The 18,801-nt window shown below is 41.2% G+C and overlaps 1 protein-coding gene across 1 annotated transcript; it reads left to right on the top strand.

Moving 5' to 3' along the window:
• The first annotated feature begins 354 nt into the window (after positions 1-354).
• On the top strand, positions 355-15,398 carry TMEM242 (transmembrane protein 242). The gene is made up of 4 exons (XM_083732855.1): positions 355-613; positions 2,176-2,276; positions 4,862-4,999; positions 15,056-15,398. The coding sequence occupies exons 1-4, from the start codon at positions 484-486 to the stop codon at positions 15,152-15,154; spliced, it is 468 nt and encodes a 155-aa protein (XP_083588981.1). The 5' UTR covers positions 355-483; the 3' UTR covers positions 15,155-15,398.
• Positions 15,399-18,801: the final 3,403 nt, after the last annotated feature.

Here is an 18,801-nt window from a genome sequence, read left to right as displayed (position 1 = left end):
CCTCAACTTTTATCAAAGCAAAAAAAGGAACTATTATCGATTAACAATAGTGCAAGAGAATACAGCACAGTATTCGGGAAAAGAAGGGCTACTGTTTGCACAGGCCGTAGCTTTGAGCGAGGCAAGTTCAGACCCGAGGCAGAGCCAATGCGCGCTTACTCGGGAGTAACTCCCGCAGCGTCCAACGAAACTTCCTCCAAATGGAGGTAGAGCTGCTTCCGTGCAGCGCGCTTACTCGGAGGCAAAGCTCGCTGAATCCAACGGCGTTTATTCCCGAGCAAACCTGCAGCTGGAAACTGGTTCCGGGACTGAGCGAGCTAGTAAGCCCCGGTCCCCGAAAAGACGCCCGGCTGGTGGGCCGGCCTTGCTTTGGCTTCCGCCACCGATCCCGGCAGCACACGGAGCGAGTCCGCCTCCAGCGGCATCTCCATCCGGGTGGCGGCGAAGCGGGAAAGGGTCCCTCAGCCGGGCTCGAGTGGAAGGATGGGGCAGGCTGGCCTCGAGGAGGCCGGCCGGGATGCGGCCCAGGGGAGCACCGTGGCCCTGGCGGGGCCGCCTCAGCCCGCCGCGGCACAGACGGAGGAGTCGCAGCGCCGCCTCTTCTTAATAAAAGGTCCACGGTCCCGCCGCCCGCCCTGCGCGCTCGGTTTCGGAACAGGCGGGAGGGAGGGAGCTGGGTCCGGAGCCCGGAGCGCGCGCGCGCTCTCCGCCGCTTGAAGCCCGTGTGTATGTCTGTGCTTCATGGTACCGGTTGTGGTTGCTCAGTTAGTGGTGAGGTAAAGGCACTTTGTGCATGCTCACTTCCCCATATTCCTGGAAGTAAACCTATAAATTAAAACTCAGGCTGAACCGCATCCAGGTTAAAATCCGAGAGGGTCTGGTTCAGTGAGGAGAATAGTAGTAGGCAGGCTTGTGCTGCCCAAACACGAATTGCATGGGGTATTTTGGAGGTATAAAAGTTCACGTTCCTGGATGAAACTTGGGGGGGCAGAGCGTTTAAGTTGCCACAGCAGTAACAGTGAGCTACTAAAATTTAAGAGATGCGAACCGTCGACTTTTAGGATGAAAAGCAGTATATAAATACTTGAACTAAAATAATTACTATACTGATTACACTTCCTTGTTAAGTAACAGAGAGGGGTCTGTGTGTAATTTATCAAAATAGTGCATATGTGTGCTAAGTGTACACATGGGATTGTCTAGTGCCTGTACCCCAAGTATACATACTACACAGTGTGTTTATGTGCAAGGGCTGAATATATTAATCTACACCAAAGTTGCCCATTATTTTCTTTCTGGAAGTGATTTCCGTGAAGGAAGTTTGGTCTATGGACATACACACACGGCAGCTTCTTGCATAGACAGGTGGCACAGGAAAGTGCCCCTAGAAAAGCCTGCAAACTGCACAGTTGAACAATACCTTTGTTAGGACCAACCAAAAATAGTGTGCAAGCTTTTGTTATGTATTCCCTCACAACTCAGTGTTCAAAGCGGGATGTCTGCCCTGCTAACTGTGCTGGACCTGGAATGGTCCTACCCACTGTATGAACTAGTGAGATATCAGCATAAACTACCTGGGTCCACTGTGGGGAATTGGATGTACTCAAAACATCTGGTTCTGTAAATTAGAGCTATTGTGATGGACACTATAGGATTTGGAAGAGTGGATCTCTTAGACTTAAGAAGGCCAGAGCTGGAGACTCATCTGCTGTATGTGGCATATCCTCTTCAAATACCAACACATGTTCAAGTGACAGCTTGAAGTAATTAATGCTGTAAAATGCTGCATTATGTCCTCTCAGAGAAGGGAGCTGGTGGTGTGGAGCATCTGCACCAGAGGCACTTTTGAATGTGCCAGGTTGTCTTGACAACTGTGAGATGTAGAGGACCTGGCTCTTCCCAACTGTATATCTCTATCCTTATAATTTGTACCATGGGCAAACTTTGGACAGTCACCTAATACTACTTCCAGAATTCAGAAATTTAAGATGCCACTGTGATACCCATCTTATTTTGGTAGTTTACCAGGCAGCTTGATGGCTGTTCCCTTCCTTTGGGAAGCATTGATAGTCCTTAAGTTCAAATGGTTTTTTAAGTATTTCATTTATTTGCCTTTACCTAGGCAAAGGTGACCTAGGTCTGGTTGTTTTACTCTTGTTTTCATTTTGTTGGCAGGTGGAATCTTTCTTACTACAGTTGCTACTGCAGGAATTCTAGCAGGTTTTGGTACAACACTTGCCATGGCTAAAAAGAAAAACCCAAACTGGTTCAATAAGGTTTGATTATTTTAAATTTCTTTGCAATTGTGATAAAAATGTAGCCTTGTAATGGTGTTATTGCCAGGTTCGTTTTAAGGACCAATCATTTGGAAAATAGAGTCATTGTTTAAAGAAGATAGCATGGCCATAACTGCAGAATACAGTTAGGCCTGTGGTAGGTTAAAACTAATGTGTTTTTTTAAATTTAAAATTTAGTTTTTAATTTAAAACAGCAGCAGCAGAGGCTGCACAGTACTGACTCCGGATGCTCTCTGTCTATTGCACTTTGCAATAACTGTCAGCAATTCCAGTCAGCAAAGGCATTTAAGTGCTATATCTGTTCATTTCTCCCCCTTTATAATCAATGTTAAAACTGGTTCTTTGGCTTGCCAGCATAGAAATCCTAACTCTGCCATGCCATCAGTCTCAACTTACTATGACTCAACCAATCAAACACTGCAGACATTTATTTTTCATCTCCTTGAAACCTGCTTTGCTGAGTAACTTGATTGTACAATGTTCTGAGCATTTTTAGCCCAATATGATGCATGTTTACAAGTCCATTGATTTCAGTTGGTCCATTCTGAGTATGACTAATGTTAAACATTACCCTATAACTACAGGATCATTATGCGCCAGGCAGTAGTTGAGCAGATTTCTAAACAGCACTTCTCTTAAAGTTATTGCAGAATTGGTAGTTTAGATTAACAGCATCAATATAGTTAATAAAGTTAGCTGTTTCTCCTCCAACTTACTCCTTCCCATGGTCTGTCACCTCTGTCCAAAACAAAGCCCTGAAAATGTGAAATGTTTCCAAGATGCTTGGAGTTCTGTTTTCCACAGCACATATTCTGTTAGGATTTTGTTGTTATTCAAATACAGAGAAGCGCCCTAAATTAATGAAAGAAACTCTATAATGTAAAAACAGCAGTTAATAAACATGTGACCAACATCCCTTCTCTTAAAATAGTAGCATTTCCCCTTTTTATCAATGAGATCTTTTCATCTTTAGTGAAGTTTCTAGCAATTAGTTCATCACTTGTCTTGAAGGTATAAATAGCTTTTGCACACATCATATGACAAAAATTGTCTGTAAACAACACAGTGTAGCCGAATATTTTATACCCTTGAGGGATTTACCTCATGTACAAATGCTCTTGAACCAATAAACCCAGATTCATAGTCTTCCATTAGTGCTCTTTCAAGGCTTTTCTGCTCAACATTTACAAAAATACCCTGAATGTATTTTCATTTCAAAACTGTTGAATCCTTTCATAATACGAAGTAGAAAGAATCTTTATTTTATACATTCTGTTTGGATTCTTTTACATAGCAAATTTCACACAAAAACCAGCTGTGGATATCTTTTAACAACTGATACAAAGACTCATGAGATGTTTCATAAATAATAATATCCTGCAGGAGTTTAATGTAATGTGGGCATAATACAGTACTTGCACAGCAATCCAGTGAGGTGGTTTGTATTACCTCAGTCACACTCCCTGGATGAACCTCTGCACTATCTCTTTGAAGTTGGGACTGTTTAAAAAGTTGCACAAAGTTCCAGTGAAGATTAGCTACTGAAAATAGAAATTTAAAGTACGAAAACATTCATGGATTATACATTTGTGAATGGTGGCCCATATGTCTTGTTACAAATACAAATGTAGAGTAGTTTTGTACTGGTTCAAGTGCTCTGTTGTGACTACTAGCCAAAAAATTCTGGGTATTGTAGCCTTATGAAGATCATCTGAATTATATTTTAGAAATCCCTTTCACTCTTAATGGAACTGCAGTTTGCCAGAGCTCCTTAAAAGGAAACTGATGGTTTAAACCACCTCTCCTGGTATGCCTCGCGGAGGACCTTAAGGTCCACAAATAACAACACTTTGGAGGTCCTGAGCCGCAAGGTGGTTAGATTGGTCCCAACTAGGGCCAGGGCCTTTTCAGTACTGGCCCCGATTTGGTGGAATGCTTTGTGGCAAGAGACCAGGGCCCTGTGGGACTTGACATCTTTCCACAAGGCCTGCAAGACAGAGCTGTTCCGCCTGGCATTTGGTTTGGACTCAGTCTGACTCTTATGTTTCCCTCCCCTTATGGTTCTAATTTATGGGCTACTACTAAAATGAGGCTGCATTTTAAATTGTATTTTAACCTATATTTAAATTAACTATTTTTTTCCTCCCCCCCCCCTTTCCTGTTATGTTTTATTGTAATTTTATTGGTGTTAGCTGCCCTGAGCCCAGTTCTGGGCAGGGAGGGCGGGGTATAAATAAAATATTATTATTATTATTATTATTATTATTATTATTATTATTATTATTATTTATTACTACCTGCCTTAATCTGTATGCAAACATTCAGACATTTTTGAACATAAGTATCCCTGGATAAAGCAAGACCAAATTACTGTAGTGTTTTAAGCTTCTCTGCAGTAACCATTCTTTTGTTAATCACTTGAATGTTTGGAAAACCAGGAGTGATATACATATGTGATAAGAAAACATTCTCAGAAGGCAACTTGCCCTACCTTACTGAAAATGCTTCTTTGTTGGCTCACTATGATATATTTCTGTTCATTAAAACAAAAAACCTTCTTCTAGGGTGTAGTTGCCACAGCTGCTTTACCAGAGAGTGGTTCGTCCATTGCCTTACGTGCCTTAGGATGGGGTTCACTTTATGCCTGGTGTGGAGTTGGACTGATCAGTTTTGCCATCTGGAAGGCTTTGGGAGTTCACAGTGTAAGTAGCATTACTTTATGAATCATTATGCTTTTGAAATTCCCGAAAGCTTATGCACTTTCTTATGCTTGTTTATATTGCATCATGTGTGAGCCTGGTGCTTTATAATAACATACCTTTTTAAAAAAGAAAAGAAAAGAAAAAGCCAGTCTCTTGTTCCTAGAATCTTACAATCTACTTTTTGTTAAAGATCAGACAGAACAAAATGGAGGGAACAGAAAGGCAAAGATAATAAATGGAGTAAAGGGAAAACTAAAGAGACAAGGAGAGCAAGGGGTGAACATGCAACGTAAGAGCTGCATACTCTTGAGACTTTGTTTTGTAAATATTACTGTATTTTATGTTTCATAATGCAGGATAGGACCTGAAAATACAATTGACACAAAATGCTTGGGCTCTCCCCAATGTGTGGTGATTTTTTCTTTCTTAATATCTCTCCTCCTCCCCTCCCCTGGGCATAATATATAAGCTATTGGGTACTAAATCAGGAGCTGGCCTGATACTGATGCTGGCCTGTCAGTATCACAGTTTTCCATCCGTGATGACAAAAAAGAAAAATAATTGGAAGACATACAGGTGTTCTTATTAATCAACCCTGAATCTCCTACAGCAAGGGTGTCCAAGAGATTGCGATCTACTCCCACTATAAATAAACGGGCAGTGATCTATCCGTTGCATAGGGGGAGAGACCAGAGTTGTTGAGCTTTTTTTGTTTGCGTCAATCTATGTAGATTACGCGATCGACAAGGATCAGCCAGGGGCAGCCCACAATAGACCGGTAGATTGCAATAGACAGGTTGCACAAGCCTGTCCTACAACTAAGGTTCATGGATTGGAAGTAGAGTTTTCATTTTCGTTTTAGGAATAAAACTTGATGGCTGTCCTGGTAGAAGCAAGGAGGTTAGGGAGTTGTTCAAGGAATCAGGCCTCTCCTACTCCTTTTCACACTGAATTCTTCAGTGATCCAGATAGTCACTGGCCACATAAAGAAGATATGAATAATTCTCTCAGCTCCTCCCTAGGCATGAGACAGCAATTGCGGAAGTCTTCAGTTAAATATAACTCATCAAGTGGCTCACATGAAGAACTGAAATTGCTGTGTGTTGTGGGTGCAAATCTCATTCACAACTCTGCTTATTAAACCGAGATATGATCATCTGAACACAGACACTGTCTTGTTGCCCTATCTTGTTACAAACAGAAGATTCACCAAAAGATATTAATAGATAATAAGCAGGTGGTCTTACAAGCAGAAGTTACTTTGAGTTCTTACTGAAAATTTAATACCTTTTTATTACTTCAATTACCATGGTGCAAAAATACGTTACTACGATTTTAAAAAAACCAGATATGAAAAGTAAGAGAAAAATATATGCTTGAAGAGATTTGCTAGAGTCAGACACATTCTGATTTATTTAACAGAAATTGGCTGTGACAAAGACACCACCATCTGTGTTTTGTATAGTGAACTCTATGGGATCAATGGAGAAGAGGAAAGAGGTGAGATTTGCACTCGGAACCAAATAGCTGTTCCAGCTGCTCAGCCCCATTCCCATGCCTAGTGTGCTGCTAGGAAAGGACAAGAGCAGGAAATGCTGGAATAATCCTTGTTCCATATGCATGTCATATTTCGGCACTCAAGTCAAATGTGGATTCAAGATTGATAATCTTTCATAAGCTGCTTTCAAAGCTATAAAGTAGGATGTAAGTAAATAAATAAATGCATACTTTTTGTCGAACAGGCAAGTGCACTAGCTGCTCTGGCCTAAGCACTGGTTGATAGTGTTGTTACATCCTTAGTGTTACTGCAGCCATGTTCTCATGATCAAATCATGACTTAATAAGGATATGCATATGCTTTGCATACCAGTATTTCATTCTTCCCTTGACACAAGTGAGGAAGCAAACCAAGAAGCCGCAGTCAATCTATAGTTTCCTGTATTTTGTGAATCATGGTTCATGGATCCCAAAGAAGCCAGACTTCAGTAGTCAGCTTTCAAGTTTGGCCATCTGTTGGGACAGTAAGTGTGGTAACAGACACAAGAAATCCCAGAAGCCGCTCTGCTTTTGAGAAGCTTAGGAACTATTAGTTTAGGTATTTTTGATAACTCCTTTGGCATTTTTGTTTTAAGTGTCATATAATTCTGTACAGTAAATGAAATACTCGGCTGAAAAATGGTCCATGAAAATATCATCAACAGAGAGACTGCATACACTTATCTCCAGATGAATCTGATGACATATTCATCTGTAAGTACATCTTGCAAGGAGTCTTATTGGGAACTTACAAAGTCTCTTGAGGGAAGGGTTATGTGAAACAACACATTGAACATTTGTAAGTCATGTTGTCTGGGTATAACTCAAGTTATCTATGCACTGCTGTAGCAATAGCAGCTTGCAGTGCCTGAACTGAAGAGGCAAAGGAGGATAAATTCATGCTAGCACATTAACTAAAATAGGGGCTATGGTTGTCTTGCACAACTTTGGGTCTGCAGGGTCATATTAATAACACCAAGCAATAGTGTGTTGCCGTTAAGTACCCTTTAATACATGCAATCCTGATTTTAGCAAGGGAAATCTTTAGAAGGTGACACAGTAAAACAGAGATTAATGAGGATTAAAAATAATGATGTAGGAACGCATCCCAGGAGAGTGCCCTCTAAAGATGCAATTGGAGAAGACTTCCTGGAAAGTCCTTTGTTGCTGCACAGCTACATCTGGTGGCAGGAGAGGAAATGGCCAAGCTTTAAAAGTTCTTAAAAGGCCATTTCTCACTACAATCTTAGCTGTACTTTTTCTGTTAGTAGTGTTAACCCTTGATAGATTATTTTTCCTTGCTGACTTCCCTTTTAAAAGTATTAAGTTAATGGGAATGCTCTTGCACTTCTAACATCCATAAACAGATTAAGGAAGTGACTACAAATTAATGTACCGTATTTTTCGCTCTATAGGACACACCGGACCATAGGACGCACCTTGTATTAGAGGGGGGAGAACAAGAAAAAAAAATTCTCCCCCTCTCTGCTCAGCGCCCCTTCAGCGAAGCGGCAGGAGCAACAGAGGCCCTTCCATTTCTCCTCCTGCTTGGCTGAAGGGGCGCTGCGCAGCTCTCCCTCTCTGCTGAAGCCAGGAGAATCTTGCTCTGCCGGCTTCACACAAAAGGAACCTGAAGCCTGTGGAGTGCAGCGGGAACTCGCACTGCACTCCGAAGGCTTCAGGCGGCTATCCCTGAAGCCTTTGGAGCGCAGTGCGAGTTCCCGCTGCGCTCCGCAGGCTTCGGGTTCCTTTTGCTGAAGCCGGGAGAGCAAGACTCTCCTGGTTTCAGCGAAAGCAACACAAAGCCTCCAGAGCACAGAGGGAGCGCTCCCTCTGTGCTTCGGAGGCTTCGCATTACTATCGCTGAACCAAGGAGCCTGCATTCGCCCCATAGGACGCACACACATTTCCCCTTAATTTTTGGAGGGAAAAAGTGCATCCTATAGAGCGAAAAATATGATATATTATGTGTAATTTTTTAAAAGAAAACCTGCTTTGGGAGGAGGAAATTTTACAGTAGCAAAGCAGTGGGGAATGGTATTTCCTGTATCAAGCTGTTGTTGTTTAGTTGTTTAGTTGTGTCCGACTCTTCGTGACCCCATGGACCAGAGCATGCCAGGCACTCCTGTCTTCCACTGCCTCCTGCAGTTTGGTCAAACTCATGTTGGTAGCTTCGAGAACACTATCCAACCATCTCGTCCTCTGTCGTCCCCTTCTCCTTGTGCCCTCCATCTTTCCCAACATAAGGGTCTTTTTCAGGGAGTCTTCTCTTCTCATGAGGTGGCCAAAGTATTGGAGCCTCAGCTTCACAATCTGTCCTTCCAGTGAGCACTCAGGGCTGATTTCCTTAAGAATGGATAGGTTTGATCTTCTTGCAGTCCATGGGACTCTCAAGAGTCTCCTCCAGCACCATAATTCAAAAGCATCAATTCTTCGGTGACCAGCCTTCTTTATGGTCCAGCTCTCACTTCTATACATCACTGCTGGGAAAACCATGGCTTTAACTATACGGACCTTTGTTGGCAAGGTGATGTCTCTGCTTTTTAAGATGCTGTCTAGGTTTGTCATTGCTTTTCTCCCAAAACGCAGGCGTCTTTTAGTTTCGTGACTGCTGTCACCATCTGCAGTGATCATGGAACCCAAGAAAGTAAAATCTCTCACTGCCTCCATTTCTTCCTCTTCTATTTGCCATGAGGTGATGGGTCCAGTGGCCATGATCTTCATTTTTTTGATGTTGAGCTTCAGACCATATTTTGCACTCTCTTCTTTCACCCTCATTAAAAGGTTATTTAATTCCTCTTCACTTTTTGCCATCAAGGTCTGCGTTTTTGCCATCAAGCTTGGGATTCATCCAGTACAGTCCTGTATCAAGTAGCCCCCTCCAAACAGCTCCCCCACCCTGCTTGCTTCACCTAGTCCTAGGCCCATCCTGGCTGATTAAGGCTACTAGGCTTACCTGCTTTAAAATGGCAATAGTTCATCTGTTGTTGGCAGAGACCATATCTGGATCCCACTGTTCTACTGTTATCCTGTCAATGTTATAATAACCAATTTCACCCAGGAATTTGTATAACTTGCTCAAAATCAGAACATACTGATTTCTTTCATTATGGCTTCCACCCCAGTTTTGGGACTGAAGCAGCCTTTGTCACTGCAGCTGATGATTCACATGAGGAAGTATACTGGGAGAGTTAATTCTGCTGGTCTACTCAGTGCCTTTCAGTACCCCACCCTGCTTTAGATTATGATAAAAACCTATTGGTTTGGGTTTTTTAAGTACTGCTGTATTGTTGCTGTTGTTTAGTCGTTTAGTCGTGACCGACTCTTCGTGACCCCATGGACTAGAGCACGCCAGGCTGTATTACATTGTATTTTATTATATTTTCAACGATTGGTTTATTGTTTTTGTTTTCCTTTCAATGCTTTCTTTAGCTGATTTGAATGTCTCCTTCTGCTGTTTCTAAAGGTTGTTATAAGTAAATCGGAGAGGGAGCTGCACAGTTCAACTGAAATTTCTCCAGGTTGCTCTGTGTGCATCTAAACTTGTAAAAACCGTGGCATGTGTGTACAGCAAACATACGTTTCCAGCCACGTGTAGCAGCCAAGTACATGTATTAAGGAACTGTATTAAGCATTGGCTGTGACATTCGCTGCATGTACGCCTGCTTGTAAGGTTGCATTCATCACAGCATAACGTATGAGGTGGCAGTGTACCAAGTCCCTTGGATCATTTCTCTTAGTTCATTCTCTTTTAGCCTCTCCATGCCAGCACTGGTGTTTTTGCTGGCATAGAAAGTAGAAAAAATACAAGTGTTCCTGCCCTTCTTCCCCATCCCTTGATCTGGATGTTAAAAAGACTTATGAGGTCAACATTCTGAATAAATGCTGTATTGCTAGGATCAAGATTGTATCTGCTGTTTAGAAAGGCTGGATTCTCTTCCTTGTGACACACTACCAATTTGCCCTGTTAAAACTATGTCTGGTATAGTCCTTTGCTCTCCAGAAATACCCATCGGATAATAATGGAGACAGAGTCATTATGTTCCACAAAGAGAACATTCAGGAGACAGAGAGGGGTATGTTTATGTGTGTGTGTGTGTGTGCGCGCGCGCGTGCGCGTGCTCCCGCCTCACAAGAGTTCTTGTGTATTGAGTCAGCAGATGGGAGCAGAAGTCTTGTCCTCCCTGCCCCCCCAAATAATTTTTGCCTAATTGCAAGTATCCTCACGAATCAGTTATTCTAAAGGAACGCATCTAATGATGACAACCTCTTTTCCAGCTTTAATTTCAGTTCCCATACAATGATAATAGCTACATTATGTCAGCAGAGAAGCGATTTGACATAAATATGTAATAGTTTTCCAGCAGTAATAGCTGAATTGTGGCAATTTATTTTTAGCCAGAGGTAATCAGCAGTGTATCTTTATATTTAATTAAAGCTGCAATTGCAACACTTTCCAGCCATGGCAACATAACTTTGTCTTTTTGCCACTCCCAGCTAATGTTTTTGTTTAGAAAAGAGAAAAAAAAGAGGGAAGGGAAGAAAAAGAGGAGGAGGGAAGTGTTCAGAATTTGAAGTGATCCATGGAATTAACAAGCGATATCATCTGAGAAATAAAAGCCCTTTGTTCAGGGTGTCCGCCATAAATCAATTTTCTATCACTTCAGAAAGCAGAAACGATTTTGTTTTTCATAGCAAGGATGAGTCATAAAGGATATTTGTGCTCTAAAAAAAATGAATTGTAGTTAATATGTATACAGCTGGTGGATGTGAACCAAGAAAAATACTGTGGGGAGGAATTCTATGACCTTATAATTTATAATTTTCGTGACAAAATGTCTAAGTCTCTTTGCTCTGCACATATGTTAACCTTTAAAAATGCTAAGAATAAGCTGGCTTTGTGAGCTTTCATTATGTATAATTAAAATGTAGACTATTAATTTAATGTATTTATGTATTCAAAATGTTTATGTCCTGCTCAACTTTGTATTAAACTAAACAATTAGAGAAACAAACTCAAAAATATAAAGAGGAATGCATAAGTCATAGGAATACACCAAGTAACTATAAAGCCAGGTTAGATGGCAACTCCCATGGAGAATAAAAAAAGTGTGTAAGCACCATTTTAAAAGCTTGATTCGCTTTGGAAAGGCCTACTTGATTCATAGGGGAAGGGCCATGTCTCAGCTGCAGAGCATCTCTTTGGCCTTCAGAAGGTTCTTGGTTCAGTCCCCAGCATCTTCTGGTAGGGCTGTGAGAGAGTTCCTGCTCTTTGGAGAGCTGCTTCCAGTCAGCAGAGAACACTGAACTAAGATGGACCAGCAGTCTGGCTCCATATAAGGCAGCTTCCTAGGATAAATGAGTTTTGGACCAAACTAGATGGAACAGGGGCATACTTCCCCTGAACTTGGAAGCTCCATATAGCCACCATACTATTGCAGCTGGTTATCGTAAGAACTGCCTTCAACTTTAGGAACTGGTATCTGAGTTTCCTCCTCTTAACCTCCCCATTCCTCCCCCATATTTTATGTTCTGTCTTTTAGATTGTAAGCTTGGCAGCAGGGACTGTGTTGTTTTAATTGATTGTATATCAGCTACTCCTGGAGCCTTTTTGGCTGACGAGTGAGGTACAAATCCTCTAAAATAAATAATAATAAATCCTAACCCCAGCAGCCATTGATAGACCTTTCTCCCCAATTAATCTGTCAAATCCTCTTTTAATAATCCTTGAGGTTTGCTGTTTTCAAGAACAGCTTTCCCCCCAGCCCACCTCCAATATCAGTTAGTGGCCCAAGCAGCAAAAAAATGCTTAAAAGCAGCGGAGAGTAGTGAGGTTGGATTGGGATACTTCCCTGGCACTGCTGTTAATGTTAAAAGAAAAAAGAACCCAACTACGCTTCAGATGTGAAGGAAGCAGAAACGTGTACTGTATAAAATACACGTGGCTGACCCATTATGTCTATTTTGGAGTTTTGATGAATATTTGGAACAGTGCCTTGGCTATTAAGAAAGCCTGTTTTCATAAGGTTAACTCAGTATTTCTGCATATTCTGATAGCTGGTGTGACAGTGATCACATCTGACATTTGGGCGGAGAAAACAGTATCTCCCCATAATGCTTTCTTCAAACCCAGGGCTCCCAAATTCAGCGGAGAGCTCCCTCTCTCATCTTTATGCAGTACAGAAAACGAAAGGCACATAATCTGTTTTCACTGCCAGTCAGGACTCTGAAAGGAGGTGAGGTTCTTTGAACTACAGAAGTAAAATGTAAGCAGTTATTTAGTGTCACAAACATTAAATGAAGGCATGTCATGCCAGTGCACCAGTATTCACACTGCTTTCCTATTACTTTCCAGACACAATTCAAAGTGCTGGGTTGTTGTTTTTTTAATCTATAAAGTCCCAGGTAGCTTGAGCCAACCAATACCATAGAAACTGCCTTTTCCTCTGCATTTTAAGATCTGCTGAAGGCATCTTCTTTCCTCCCCTTAACTTTATTTTTCATTTTCCCCAAATGCATATAACAAACAATCCCTATGTACCACCACCAGAAACGTTCCATGCATATGCAATGATTTAGCAGGTTTGCATAATAGTTTAGAGTAGATTGCATCAGCTAGGCATCTTCTACTCTTCGTGTTAACAGATTGCCTCAGATTGAGCTATGGGTGGCTGGTGGCAAGGAGACAGCATTGCCCATTCCAGTGTATTGGATGAACATGTATCATGCGCTTACAAAATTGTCTTTGCTCTTTGTCTTCCTTGTATCCTTTGTGTCTTCCTAACCATATCATCATCATCATCATCATCATCATCATCATCATCATCATAATTTATACCCCGCCCATCTGGCTGGGTTTCCCCAGCCACTCTGGGTGGCTTCCAACAAAATATTAAAATACAGTAGTCCATGTGCCAAGCTGAAACAGCAAAGGAACATAGACACACATTGTCAGTGGCTGCCCTGCAATTGGGGAACACTGCTCAGCTAGAGCTGGGAGAGGGAACCTGTGGCCCTTCAAATATTGTTGGACTTCAAGAAGCTGCCCAAGGCCTGTTTTTGTGTTTTCCATACAGGGGTAGCCCATCCCTCTCCATTGGCCATGCTGGCAGGGGCTGATGGGAGTTGAAGTTCAGCAGCCTCTGGAGTTCCCCACCCCTGTCCTAGAGGTTACGCAATGTCTGGGCCTGACATTTCCCAGAAGAACAGTAGTGAAGCTTCCCCTTTAGGGTCTTACATTTGGGTTCAGCAGATGTAAGGTTTTCTCCTTTTCTTTTTTCTGCTTTATTTTCTTTCAATTTTTATGTTTAAAAATGCTTGATATCTGATGCTTATTTCTATACACTTTCTTTTTTGTTCTTTCAAGTTTTAATAAAAATTCAAGGAAAAAAATAGTTTTAATGAATATTTTATTTTATCTTGGGCTTGTAGTGTTTTAAAGCAACAACAACCCTGTTATCTTCTCCGAACTCTAGATAAATGGAAACTGAATTAACTGAATAAATAAAAATTAAGTTAAAGAGTAATGAACTTACTGAGATCTGAAAGAGTACACAAAATAGCAAGGGTTTTCTTTGGGGATGGTGGGGTCCTTTATAGTCTATAGACGAGCCTCTTTCTCTCCCCTCTCCCAATTCAGATTAGTTTAACAGATGTCCAAGTACTTTGCAGTAGCGCAGTCTTGTTTTTTCATGTGACAACTTGTCTGTGGTAAACATTTTAAAATGCAACATGAAATGATAGGTGCTTTCAGAGCTCTTTTTGTTATTTTTTCCTGCTGATGCAGGATCATTAGCTATGATTAGAAAAAGACTGTGATCATCTGACTTTTATGGATCATTTGCCATGACAGGAGTGGATGGTATCTGTTTTAGGTGAAAAGACTGACAGTCTGAAGTGCAGTGGTTGCTATTTGTGCATTTTCACCAAGGATAATCTGCATCCCCCGCTTTCAGGCAGTGTGAAGAAAATAAAAGTTTTGCTAGGTAAAATTAGTTTCAGAAAGTTGCCATCAGAAATCATATGTGCCAAGATGTTAAGTCAAGTGTGATGGCTTGTTCTGGATAGGGCTACGCTCACCCAAAAGGAAGAGGTCCATAGCTTGGGTGTTCTCCTGATTCCAACAGTAGTACCACTGAGGCTAAGGTAGCATTGGTGGCTAGGAGTGCCTATTTCCAGCTACCACTCACTCTTCTTGAACAGAGATGACTTGGCTCCTGTACTTCATGCTCTGGTAGCCCCAAGACTGGACTACTGTAGCAGTCCATCTGCATTGACAGTTATCAGGGTGAGAATCTCAAGAGCAGAGTATGCATGCTTAGGATTTTCTTCTTCTAAAGAAGAAAGGTTTTAAATAATACTGTTGTGAAATATCTCTGAGAATATTATTATGTGTTTTAGAGCTTCCCATTTTCTTCAAAGAAAAAAACAATTATTTGATTAAGCCAAAGTTGTAGTGTCTCCCTAACTTTGATGTGGGTTATGTTATGTTAAATGTATTTCTCTACTCTTCTCTTGTAGATGGATGAATTTCGGAACAAAATGCAATCGACATTTCCATCTATTCCCAAAAAAGCAGCACTGCCTGTTGAATGGGAGGACATTCTGAAATCCAAATGAGCAGCACATGAAGGAACTTTGACTGAATCTTTAAAAAGCATAAGAGAAGTAGAGTGTATGGAGGAAATGTCCATTCCAAGGAATAGGGAGAAAGAAGGTCGTCACTCAAAGTCAATTGTATGGAACACAGTGAGCCATATGTTTGTGTAGCAAGAGTAAAATGTGCTGTTTGATCACAGTTGTTAACTTGGATGATGGTTACAGGTATAATAAATGTAAATAAAGATCAAAATATGGATAAGAATTTGTCTGAAGCAGTGATCTCAATGTGTTTTGAATACAGAGGTTGCCACTGTTTACTGACAAAAGGTTGTTGCTACCAGACAAGCAGATGGATAACAGTACAGGCTTGCTTTTCTGTCTCATACAATGAAGTTCTAAGGTGTTAAAAAGGGCAATCACAATCAGTGAAATGCACTAAAATAGTTGTTAGTTTGCTGGATTAGCACTAGCTAAAACTCCTCCACTGAAAACAAAGATGTAATATTATGCTTCTCCCTGGCATACCTCATTTCTGTTTTTAGTCAGTGGGTGACCAAGAGCCAAAGGAAAAGAATGAACAAGGTCCTGTAGATCTTTGACGTGCTCTAAGACAGGGATGGAGGACTTGTGTTCCTTCAGATGTTCCGTACTACAATTCCTTTCATCTTTTACTGTTAGCCAGGCTGGCTGGAGTTGGTGGGAGCAACATCTAGAGGGTCACATGTTACTCATCTCTGCTTTAAGGTCTTTGGAGCACAATTCAGGGGATGGTGGGCAAAAGACTGTTTTTACAATTCTTTGGAAGAAACAGAACTGGCCTCTGTCAGAAGTGGTATACCAAGACCATTTGTCTTCTCATAGGAAGGCTATATCCTACATCCTTGTTTTATTAGAGTAAAGGCTGCAGCTCAGCATTTCTGAGAAATACAGTGGAGGTATGAGCTTGTCCCCCAGTGGAACCTGGGTCCGTTTTCACTTTGATGCATCTATTTAAGAGTCCCAAGTAGGTATATGGAGGAAGTTCAGTCAATAAGATGGATGACTCAACACCATGGGAGTTTGAAAACTGTGGTTCTAAAAATACTGTTCCAAATTTATGCCATTGAGATACTGCCATCTGGCCAAACACATTATTTTAGCAGTTAATGATTAATTTGATGAAAGGGTAAGGTTTTTGTTTTGCTTCTGTAATGTTCTCCTCGCTGTTAAATTAGGACTGGTGCATTTAAAAGCAAACCTTCCCTTTTTTGTAGCGCATCATCTGTACTTTGCATTCTGAATGTTCTTGGTTATGAAAGAACAGGAATGATAAACTTCAACATTGCCTGCCTTACTGTAATTATCTTGTACAGAGAATCATATTTATCTCGAACCTACTCTGAAGTAAGTTCAGTTGAGCTGAGTTTGACACATTCCTAAGTGTATAGGATAGGAGCCTAAAAGTTGTAAGTATCCTGTTAACCAGGAATACATTTTTTTTAGAGACTTAACAAAGAACACACTTCACATTATAAGTGGTAAATGTCATTTTGGGCACTTGAAACTTAAGGCAACTGTTGGTCATAGTCATGTCCAGATAAAAATATTACAAAACATCTTTATATTGGAGGCTTTTAAATTCCTGAAACTATGAACTTTGGTGCACAAAAGGGCTTCTGTGTATTAAACAGAGGAAAATACACACCAAAAGAATGTTGTTTACACTGATTTTCCATGCATGCAAAACCCAAATCATTTTCTTGGTCCATTATCATTACCATGTGGTTTTAAAAAAATAAATAGAGGTCAATTCATTAAAATGTAAGTGGGCCATTTGTTCACATTCCCCCTGATGTGTTCCACATATAGCCAGAGATCAAGAAAGGTCATAGAAATAAGTAATTCAAGCTCCCACAGCTACCTAACATAAAGCCACAAAAATATAATGGGAAGGAGCACATGGTTCCTAGGTTCAGTCCATCTGCATCTGCAGTGTAATAGATCTTGGACAGCAAGACAGAGAAACATCTGCTGGGGGGAGGACTTTAGACAGTTTTATATTTCTTTTCTTTATACAGTGTGGCCACTGAACTTGAAGGGCAATGGCTACAGGGAAGCTGTAGAGAAACTTCTTCACTCTTCCCCCTCAGTTCTTCCAGTGAAAATCACTCCCTAAGTTGTTTTCATTCCCACAAATGAAAATATGCAAGTATGTTTGTTTATTTATTTTACTTCACTGGAGGCAAAAATTACTGGGTGTGTCCTTTCCCTACTTTTTACCAGTAGAAAAAATGGCATGGAGGGGCCACTCCTCCTGTCCTAGACTTCTACTTCTGATTGCAGCTTCAGTGGCTACATTCGGGTTTTCAGAACAAAACAGAACACACCCATCCTGAGACCCAGAGAGCTGGTGCTAGAGGAGTCGTTACTTAGCTAGAGAGACCAATGATTAAGGCAGTTTAAAAACATTCAGAAGAAGGTGGACCACAACTTTTAACAAACATAAAAGGAAGGACACTCGTACTATAGATGCAACAACTAGTCCTAGTCCTGTTTTTGTGTTTTCTTTAGCACAGAGGTAGCCAACATTGTGTCCTCCATAAGTTGCTGGACTCCAACTCCCATCATCCCTCACCATTCATTCTGGCTGGGCCTATGGGAGTTAGAGTCCAGAAACATCTGGAGGGCATCATATTTGCTGCAGCTGCTCTAGGACATGAAGAGAGAGCAGTTACTTCCAGAGTGCTAGGGTTTTCTAGGCCGGACTGAAAGAAGGCCTGAAGCAAGATGCCTCTAACCTATGCATTCATATGCATACCTTCCCCTGTTGCTATGCATTTTGAACCATTTTTGTTGTTGTTGGAGAACTGCATTGCAAGATTCAGAGAACTGCAAAGTTTGACTAATGGCTGCATTTTGGTTTATGTATTGTTTCGGGAAGAGTGAATTAGGTAGGGTTGCATTGAAATGCAAACTGAACCAAATTTTATTCATATATAGCAACACAATTGGATTCAGGAAAAGGCCAGACAAGTTCTAAAAGAAAAAATGGCTTGCCTAAAGTGGTTCCCTCATTGTGAGTTGTGAGGTTACAGGGAACCAGGCAGAGGCCCTTCTCGGTGGTGGGACCCACCCTGTGGAACACCCTCCGATCAGATGTCAAGGAAATAAACAACTATCTGACCTTTAGAACAGTGTTTCCCAACCTTGTGCCTCCAGATGTTTTTGGCCTACAACTCCCATCATCCCTAGCTAGCAAGACCAGTGGTCAGGGATGATGGGAGTTGTAGGCCAAAAACATCTGGAGGCACAAGGTTGGGAAACACTGCTTTAGAAGACATCTGAAGGCAGCCCTGTTTAGGGAAGTTTTTAATGTTTGATGTTTTATTCTGTTTTTAATCTGTTGGGAGCTGCCCTGAGTGGCTAGGGAAACCCAGCCAGATGGGTGGGGTATTAACAACAACAACAGTAATAATTACTAGTGATTTCTCCATTGAAGGTTTGAACCAGAGAATTGCTGATTTCTAGCTCAGTTGTTTTGCTTGTACACTACCGTAGATCTTTATCCATACTCAGCACGAGTGATGCTACACTGTGCATGAATTTACAGCAGTGTTGCAGCCTGTACAGTATTGGTGGAAGTTTGTTTGTTTGTTTGTTTGTTTGTTTTAAATAGCCTTGTTCCA

The sequence above is a fragment of the Podarcis gaigeae genome, assembly GCF_964106915.1.
Source record: "Podarcis gaigeae genome assembly, chromosome: 3".
In the NCBI taxonomy this organism is placed as follows: Eukaryota; Metazoa; Chordata; class Lepidosauria; order Squamata; family Lacertidae; genus Podarcis; species Podarcis gaigeae.
Note: the sequence above shows the minus strand (reverse complement) of the source record. Positions and strands in the feature narration are given on the sequence as shown.